The 10,000-nt window shown below is 41.0% G+C and overlaps 1 protein-coding gene across 1 annotated transcript in view; it reads left to right on the forward strand.

Annotated features, from left to right (window-relative positions):
* Positions 1 to 1,723: 1,723 nt before the first annotated feature.
* Positions 1,724 to 10,000, forward strand: part of vcam1b (vascular cell adhesion molecule 1b) — a 20,793-nt gene continuing 12,516 nt past the window's right edge. Inside the window, exons 1-3 of the mRNA XM_053322162.1 lie at positions 1,724 to 1,883; positions 5,372 to 5,671; positions 5,868 to 6,170. Of these exons, the coding sequence (XP_053178137.1) occupies positions 1,841 to 1,883; positions 5,372 to 5,671; positions 5,868 to 6,170 (646 nt within the window). The 5' untranslated portion in view covers positions 1,724 to 1,840. The remainder of the gene's footprint in view (positions 1,884 to 5,371; positions 5,672 to 5,867; positions 6,171 to 10,000) is intronic.

The raw sequence follows: 10,000 nt of genomic DNA on the forward strand, positions 1-10,000 counted from the left end.
TGTATTTATAATCAGTATTTATATTCAGCATCATTTGTTCTGATTATCAACATGAAAGAATAGACACTGCTCACTAAATAATGATCACTCCTCCTCTCCTGACATCTAGGAGCATGAGAGAGAGTCAGAGACAGAGCAGAGATCTTTGCTGTGGTGAGAGATGAAAGAGATTCAACAGTTTAGAATAATTTGTAATGTGGAATATTGAATGTTAAACATTTCAGTCAAGGTGTCCATATGTCACAGCTTGGACACATAGATTCATAATTTCTATACTTTTAGCTTTTTAATATCTTCTAACATGATCTGGGGCCAAAGTCTTCCTCTGGATGGAATTACAAAACGTTCCCATCGTTGTTCTCACAGTGTAGTCACATCAAAGTGTCAACAATACATTTATTCTGTTAAATATCTCCTGGGGGAGGACCCTCAGACCCTCACACCCCCCCAGGAGATTATCCCTCCCACATTTCAAATTGTGTGATTGTGCTGCAGTAGTAATGTTTTTGTGGTCATGTGACTTGTAGTCATGTTGCAGTGGAAGTGATCACATGACTCCACATGATCAGCAGTCATCACCAAACTGATCAATGAGATCATAGAGACTGTGAGTCACTCAGTCTGTTATCAGCCACTCTGTACACCAATCAATCAAACAGCCAATCAGAGGTCAAAGAGTCATAGACCGGCTCTGACATCACTGCTGAAAAAACTGTTCAACTTTAGAGTTTCAACCCAACTTCACTCATGATCAGTAAGTATTAATAATCTAATGATGTCATATATAATAATACTGCAGTACTTTTACTGTAATACTACATACTACATCACTATAATACTGCAGTACTTTTACTGTAATACTGCATACTACATCACTATAATACTGCAGTACTTTTACTGTAATACTGCATACTACATCACTATAATACTGCAGTACTTTTACTGTAATACTGCATACTACATCACTATAATACTGCAGTACTTTTACTGTAATGAGTACTGAGTACTTCTTCCAGTTGTTTCTGAACATGAAGAATAAAAACAGATGAGATGATGATGTCACCACTTCACTTTGAAGTTTTAGGGACTGAAAGTTATTTTAAAATGATTTTTGAACATCTGCAGACATGAGATGAACTAATGTTTCTTTTTAACTCATAACTTTTCATCTTTAGTTTGTGTGTTTATGTTTCTCTTGTGTCGCTTTGTATTTAATTTCAGCTCTGAATGTAAAAATGTTTCTGCTCCTCTGTTCCTGTTTTCATCTGAAACAGATGAGAGAGAGTTTAGTGTGAAGCTGAAACTAATGAAAGAAATGTTCCTGTTAACTACCTGAGTCTGTCCAGCAGAGGGCGCTGTGGTCTGCAGACTGACACACAAACAGAGAGAGAGAGAGAGAGGCAGAGAGAGAGAGGGGGAGAGAGAGAGAGAGAGACAGAGAGAGAGAGAGGCAGAGAGAGAGAGAGATAGAGAGAGACAGAGAGACAGAGAGAGAGAGAGGCAGAGAGAGAGACAGAGAGAGAGACAGAGAGAGAGACAGAGAGAGAGAGGCACAGAGAGAGAGATAGAGAGAGAGACAGAGAGAGAGAGAGGCAGAGAGAGAGAGAGATTGATAGAGAGAGACAGAGAGAGACAGAGAGAGAGAGATAGAGAGAGACAGAGAGAGAGAGGCACAGAGAGAGAGATAGAGAGAGAGAGAGAGAGAGAGAGAGAGAGAGAGAGGGGGCGTTTTGTTGCAGACAGCTTTTGGTGTCGAGCTGAAACACAAAGAAACAAAAAGGAGCTGCTCTGATTTGTATTCATTTATTCATCTTTTCTTTTGAACCTCTGAGGACTCAACATGTCTCCGTCTGTCTGCAGGACCTTTATTCAGCTGCTCGCAGGTAAGACCATCATCATCATCATCATCGTTTATTATCATCATCATCATCGTTTATTATTATTATCATTGATTAGCTGTGCTGGTGAAGGTTTCAGTGAGCTCTGCATGTTTCATCATCTTATTAATAATCAGACAGAGGTGAAGACAAACAGGTTTATGTATAAAAATGATGTTTGGACTTTATTTGAATAGAGAACAGAGTCTGTATCTCACGTTTACTCTACTGAGAGTAAACATCGGCTGACCACATGTGGGGTCACGACCCACAGGTTGAGAAACTGTGTAGATTGTAATGTTGTTGTTTGTCAGGTTAAATGTAGTTTGAGTCCAGCTCAGCTTTTAACTTCCTGCTGAGTTATTACTGTATTAATCACTAATAGATAGATAGACAGATAGATAGATAGATAGATAGATAGATGGTTTCTGCTGACTGCATGTTGAAGCACCAGCAGTGTCATCAGAGCATTAAGTTATTAATAATCATAATAATAATAATACATGTTATTTATTTTACACCTTTCACTTGTAAATGCTGCTCAAGGTGGATAACCCATTATGAACATTAAAAAAAGAAATGTGGCGGATGTGGCTCAGGAAGTAGAGCGGTTTGATTCCCGGCTCCTCCAGTCCTCATGTCCATGTGTCCTTGGGCAAGACACTTAACCCCAAACTGCTCCCGTTGCTATGCCAACGGTGTGTGAATGAGAATGAATGGTTAACTTCCTTCTGATGAGGGGTTGGTACCCTGCCATCAGTGTGTGAATGAGATGTAATGTAAAGCTTTGAGTGGTTGTAAAGACGAGAAAGGTGCTACATACAGAACATGTAGTCTGGTTGTTGTTTACTGTAGTCTGGTTGTTTACTGTAGTCTGGTTGTTGTTTACTGTAGTCTGGTTGTTTACTGTAGTCTGGTTGTTGTTTACTGTAGTCTGGTTGTTTACTGTAGTCTGGTTGTTGTTTACTGTAGTCTGGTTGTTTACTGTAGTCTAGTTGTTTACTGTAGTCTGGTTGTTGGTTACTGTAGTCTGGTTGTTGTTTACTGTAGTCTGGTTGTTGGTTACTGTAGTCTGGTTGTTGTTTACTTTAGTCTGGTTGTTTGCTGTAGTCTGGTTGTTGTTTACTGTAGTCTGGTTGTTTACTGTAGTCTGGTTGTTGTTTACTGTAGTCTGGTTGTTGTTTACTGCAGTCTGGTTATTGTTTACTGTAGTCTGGTTGTTGTTTACTGTAGTCTGGTTGTTGTTTACTGTAGTCTGGTTGTTGGTTACTGTAGTCTGGTTGTTGTTTACTGCAGTCTGGTTGTTTACTGTAGTCTGGTTGTTTACTGTAGTCTGGTTGTTGTTTACTGTAGTCTAGTTGTTGTTTACTGTAGTCTGGTTGTTGTTTACTGTAGTCTGGTTGTTGGTTACTGTAGTCTGGTTGTTGTTTACTGTAGTCTGGTTGTTGTTTACTGTAGTCTGGTTATTGTTTACTGTAGTCTGGTTATTGTTTACTGTAGTCTGGTTGTTGGTTACTGTAGTCTGGTTGTTGTTTACTGTAGTCTGGTTGTTGTTTACTGTAGTCTGGTTATTGTTTACTGTAGTCTGGTTGTTGTTTACTGTAGTCTAGTTGTTGTTTACTGTAGTCTGGTTGTTGTTTACTGTAGTCTGGTTGTTGTTTACTGTAGTCTGGTTGTTTACTGTAGTCTGGTTGTTGGTTACTGTAGTCTGGTTGTTGTTTACTGTAGTCTGGTTGTTTACTGTAGTCTGGTTGTTGTTTACTGTAGTCTGGTTGTTTACTGTAGTCTGGTTGTTTACTGTAGTCTGGTTGTTTACTGTTGTCTGGTTGTTTACTGTAGTCTGGTTGTTGTTTACTGTAGTCTGGTTGTTTACTGTAGTCTAGTTGTTTACTGTTGTCTGGTTGTTGTTTACTGTAGTCTGGTTGTTTACTGCAGTCTGGTTGTTTACTGTAGTCTGGTTGTTGTTTACTGTAGTCTGGTTGTTTACTGTAGTCTGGTTGTTGTTTACTGTAGTCTGGTTGTTGGTTACTGTAGTCTGGTTGTTGTTTACTGCAGTCTGGTTGTTTACTGTAGTCTGGTTGTTTACTGTTGTCTGGTTGTTTACTGTAGTCTGGTTGTTTACTGTAGTCTGGTTGTTGTTTACTGTAGTCTGGTTGTTTACTGTAGTCTGGTTGTTGTTTACTGTAGTCTGGTTGTTGGTTACTGTAGTCTGGTTGTTGTTTACTGCAGTCTGGTTGTTTACTGTAGTCTGGTTGTTTACTGTAGTCTGGTTGTTGTTTACTGTAGTCTGGTTGTTTACTGTAGTCTGGTTGTTTACTGTAGTCTGGTTGTTGTTTACTGTAGTCTGGTTGTTGTTTACTGTAGTCTGGTTGTTGTTTACTGTAGTCTGGTTGTTGGTTACTGTAGTCTGGTTGTTGTTTACTGCAGTCTGGTTGTTTACTGTAGTCTGGTTGTTGTTTACTGTAGTCTGGTTGTTTACTGTAGTCTGGTTGTTGTTTACTGTAGTCTGGTTGTTTACTGCAGTCTGGTTGTTTACTGTAGTCTGGTTGTTTACTGTAGTCTGGTTGTTGTTTACTGTAGTCTGGTTGTTGTTTACTGTAGTCTGGTTGTTTACTGTAGTCTGGTTGTTGTTTACTGTAGTCTGGTTGTTGTTTACTGTAGTCTGGTTGTTGTTTACTGTAGTCTGGTTGTTTACTGTAGTCTGGTTGTTGTTTACTGCAGTCTGGTTGTTTACTGTAGTCTGGTTGTTTACTGTAGTCTGGTTGTTGTTTACTGTAGTCTGGTTGTTTACTGTAGTCTGGTTGTTGTTTACTGTAGTCTGGTTGTTTACTGTAGTCTGGTTGTTTACTGTAGTCTGGTTGTTGTTTACTGTAGTCTGGTTGTTTACTGTAGTTTGGTTGTTTACTGTAGTCTGGTTGTTGTTTACTGTAGTCTGGTTGTTGTTTACTGTAGTCTGGTTGTTTACTGGAGTCTGGTTGTTGTTTACTGTAGTCTGGTTGTTTACTGGAGTCTGGTTGTTGTTTACTGTAGTCTGGTTGTTGTTTACTGTAGTCTGGTTGTTGTTTACTGTAGCCTGGTTGTTGTTTACTGTAGTCTGGTTGTTGTTTACTGTAGTCTGGTTGTTGTTTACTGCAGTCTGGTTGTTTACTGTAGTCTGGTTGTTTACTGTAGTCTGGTTGTTGTTTACTGTAGTCTGGTTGTTGTTTACTGTAGCCTGGTTGTTGTTTACTGTAGTCTGGTTGTTGTTTACTGTAGTCTGGTTGTTGTTTACTGCAGTCTGGTTGTTGTTTACTGTAGTCTGGTTGTTTACTGTAGTCTGGTTGTAGTCTGGTTGTTGTTTACTGTAGTCTGGTTGTTGTTTACTGTAGTCTGGTTGTTGTTTACTGTAGTCTGGTTGTTGTTTACTGCAGTCTGGTTGTTGTTTACTGTAGTCTGGTTGTTGTTTACTGTAGTCTGGTTGTTTACTGTAGTCTGGTTGTTGTTTACCTTCACAGGTCTGCTGATGTCATCGTGCTGCGTTCAGGCTCTGCACGTCGAGGTTTTTCCCAAACAGGCTCTGTTCAGGCTGGGTGATCGTCAGCAGCTGGTCTGCGTGGTCCGGGACTGTCCCAGCACGCCGAGCATGTCGTGGAAGCCGATCGGGGACAGACCGTTCACTGCCAGCTTCAGAGACAACAACACTCATTCTGTGGCCACGTTTGAGTCTGTGGAGACCGAGCACGAAGGACGGCTGCTGTGTTATGTCCGCTGTGGAGAAGAAACCGGACTCGGTAGCATCTACATAAAGGTTTACTGTGAGTTCATACACACACCTGTCTCTGTGTCTCTGTGTCTCTGTGTCTCTGTGTCTCTGTGGACCAATCACAGCCTGTCTCTGTGTCTCTGTGGACCAATCACAGCCTGTCTCTGTGTCTCTGTGTCTCTGTGGACCAATCACAGCCTGTCTCTGTGTCTCTGTGGACCAATCACAGCCTGTCTCTGTGTCTCCAGCCTTCCCATCAGCCCCGGTGGTTACAGGTGTGGACCAGCTGAGGGTGGGGGAGGAGTCCACCCTGACCTGCCAGGTGTTGGACGTCTATCCCCCCGACCGTCTGACCGTCCTCTGGTTGCTAGGAGACAGAGACCTGCAGGACGTCCAGGCAGAGTCTGGATCCAGCTGGGTCCGGTCTACCTACACATTCACGCCTCTGAAGAACCAAACAGGGTCCAGAATCACCTGCAGAGCCCTGCTGGACCTGGACCTACCTGATGAGGACAGAATCAGAGAGACCAGCGTCCCCCTCAACCTGCTCTGTGAGTCTGAACACGATTATTATGGTCTTGGTATGGTATTATTATGGTCTGTTCATGTTTCAGTGAGTTTCACTAGAAGTAGTTTTAGTTTCAGTCTTAGTTTGAGTGTTTCAGGAGGAAATCATACTGACACTGTGTTTGGTACTAGCTGTTATCACTGAACACTATACCGTCACCATGGAGACGATGAACACTATACCGTCACCATGGAGACGATGAACACTATACCGTCACCATGGAGACGATGAACACTATACCGTCACCATGGAGATGATGAACACTATACTGTCACCATGGAGACGATGAAAAGACTAAGCTAAGCACTAAGCTGATTTTGTCTGCTGTCTTTAGTGTGAGTTAGTTTCGCTTTGTTCATTCTAGTTTTAGTTTTAGTGAACTATAATAACTCCAGCTGTAGACTCTGCTCCAACTTTATTTATACGTCACATTTCAACAACAAGACAATTCAAAGTGTTTTATAGAAAACATGAAAAAGACTAAAAAAACATTTACATACAATTCAAAAGTTTTAAACGAGAATAAAAGTTACAGCGTGAAATTTTAGTTTGATAAAAAGCAGTTGAGACATATTTTAATCCTTTTCTTTCTTCTAGTAATAAAATCAGTTGTTTGACAGACAGGAAGTCTGAGAGCAGGACTCTGTGTTACTGACTCTGATCCAAACACTCTGCAGGATCTGCTGCTTCTAAGTCCTGCTGACTCAGCTCTTTTTATTCTTCACTACTTGAAGCTGACCTCTGACTTTGAATCGTTCTTCTTCCAACATCAGTTACTTCAGTTTAACTGTTCAGGCTCATCCAATCATTGCTCTGTTCAGGGCTCTCGCTCACTGCTTATTGGACCGTCTGAGATATTTAGTTGTTTTCTATAATCTGAGTTAAAGCATGTAGACGTTGAACAGAACAGAACTCAGGATGGATCTGAAGTCCTACAGGCTTTTTCAATTGGTTGGATAAAGTTGTGTCATGCTACTTAGATTGGTTTTAAGTGGACACACATATCTGATATCTGATATGGATTCACTCACTGACTGTCTGTCTAGTCTAGTCCAGAAAGGAGACAGACGTATATGAGGCTGCAAACATCTGTATTATTATTGTGTTTGGTGATGATGTCATAGAAGAAGGACCGCCTTGCATTTCTCTGTTTGTAGATACCATAGTAAAGATGAGTTTCCATGGAGACCAGAACACTGAGACCAGGACAGAGCGAGTGTAGAAGAGAAAACCTGAAGAAATGTGTCACTGGTGTTTTCATTGATCAAATGTTCAGTGATTACATCATCAGTCATCACAACCTGGTGGAGATGACTGAGTCCTGACTGGGAACTTTGTTCATCACATGCTGAGTCAGTCTGTAGTTATCAGGAACAACTCACAGGTTGTTTTAGTTCATCTGTCCTGCAGGTTTATAACATGGATGTTAAATCACCAACAACTACACAACTCAGATAACAATAGGCAGCATTTAAACTTTCCACCTTCCTGCCTGGCACGCTGTCCACCGTCGGGTCAACGGCTGCAACTTGATGGCAGACCTGAAAAAGCCTTGTCATCACTTCACTGGAAGGTCAAGAGGGAAGGTGAGGAGCATTTATAGGACAGTTTCCTCTGCTTGAGCCCTTTGAGCTGCAGAAGTTGCTAAAGAGACTCTCTGAATACTGAAAATGATTTTAAGAAGTCATTCATTCAAAGTGCTGCCAGCATCCTGAAGAGCTGCTCTAACCCTGACCCTGAGCTTAATGTGGAATCCTTTTCTGCTGCTGAGACTGGCGCACGATAAAGCTTCATTATCTTCTCTTCTCTTCTCTTCTCTTCTCTTCTCTTCTCTTCTCTTCTCTTCTCTCTTCTCTTCTCTTCTCTTCTCTTCTCTTCTCTTCTCTTCTCTTCTCTCTCTCTTCTCTTCTCTTCTCTTCTCTTCTCTTCTCTTCTCTTCTCTTCTCTTCTCTTCTCTTCTCTTCTCTTCTCTTCTCTTCTCTTCTCTTCTCTTCTCTTCTCTTCACTTCACTTCACTTCTCTTCTCTTCTCTTCTATCCTCTTCTCTTCTCTTCTCTTCTCTTCTCTTCTCTTCTCTCTTCTCTTCTCTTCTCTGCTCTTCTCTTCTCTTCTCTTCTCTTCTCTTCTCTTCTCTTCTCTTCTCTTCTCTGCTCTTCTCTTCTCTTCTCTTCTCTTCTCTTCTTCTCTTCTCTTCTCTTCTCTTCTCTTCTCTTCTCTTCTCTTCTCTGCTCTTCTCTTCTCTTCTCTTATCTTCTCTTATCTTCTCTTCTCAGTATTTATTTGGCCTGTATATATTTAGAAATAAACTTGAGAAGTGGAATTCAACAGAAGAGCCAGACATACACACATGTGAGAAAATCATTCAACAGAAGAGCAGCGTGTCTCCTTTCTCCTTAACTCAGTGAGAACAGCCGCTCCGCTAACTTTGTTTAACCGGCTCTGAAAAGTGAAGCTGAAGCTGCGTTCTCTCTCCTGGCCAGCAGGGGGCGACTTCACCGGCTCCTAAACAAATTGTGATTGTATGAAAACCAGCCTCAGTGAAGTCTTTCTAATGAGTTCATGGTCTCTAGTTTCAAGACTTCTTCTGTTCAGCATGATGAACATTTAGTAAACTGTCCCATTTAGAGTAAAGTGAGGAGTGCGTCACAGTGGTGCCTTCACTGACACGTAACTAACGCAGAAAAAACATTGATTACGTAACATAAAAGAAATGAAAGTTAATGCTTTTAATCCTTTTTCACGAGCAAGAATGACTTTCACATTTTCATAAATAACCTCCAGACATCCAACATGGCGACGGTCAAACAGTGAAATGAGCGTGACGAGGGTTTCACCAAGTTTCAGTTAAAAACATAAAATCCAGATTTTACTGATTAAAATGTTTTTCCTGTCAAACAGCCGACGTTTAATAAAGCTGAATTCAGTGTTAAAAACATTCAGCTGCTGATGGATGGAGGTAAATGTGATGAGCAGGACTGGTAACCTTGGTGACGGAGCGGTTACGGTGCTGCGTTACTGCAGGTCGTTCCTCTCTCCCTGTTTCCTGTTGGCCTGTCAACCAGCTCCTATCAAAATAAAGGCAAAAAGCCCAAAAGCAAATCTTCCACAAAAAAACAACAAACTTTGCAGAACTGGAAAGTGGCTTCCTCTTTCTCAGCCAACTCATCAATCCTTTCTTACCTATTAAAACAGGAAGTGAGGAAGCTATCAGCACAGAGGCTTTTCCTGGGGACATTGAGGCTTTCTGCTTTCTGCACAAACACAGTCAGACCTGCTGTGTTTTTATCAGGCTGCTGATTCTGATGCTTTCAGGTTCTTTTAAGGTTTCTGCTGCGTTTTGTCTTCGTCTTGTTTTGAATTGAAATGCCTTGACCTTAAAAAGAAGTCTGCTGGGTCACATGATCTGTGCCTGGTTCCTTATCTAACAACTTGGTTTTAGGAGTATTTAGTGTTTTTGCTGCTGATGCTTGTTCATCAAACACCACATGAGAGTTTATCTTTAGGAAGAACTACAAGTACCTTAAAACTGTACTGAGTAAATGTACTTCAGCTTCTAACTTCACTCTGATGTGTTTTTTTGTTTATTTAGATCTTTTTTTGTTGGTTGCTGTAACGTAACATCAGCCTCTGTTCATGTAGTTACACTGTTTACATGCCTTCAGTAAGAAGACACACACCTCTAAAACCAGACTCAACAACACTAAACCACTAATGATCCAGTCTGTCTGCTCAGGTCGTTAAAGAGTCTCTGAGCTCTGAACTCAACTCTCACACAACATGAAATGATTCAACTCTTTTTGTTACAGCTCTAGT

This window comes from Scomber japonicus, chromosome 7 (assembly GCF_027409825.1).
Source record: "Scomber japonicus isolate fScoJap1 chromosome 7, fScoJap1.pri, whole genome shotgun sequence".
Taxonomy (NCBI): Eukaryota; Metazoa; Chordata; class Actinopteri; order Scombriformes; family Scombridae; genus Scomber; species Scomber japonicus.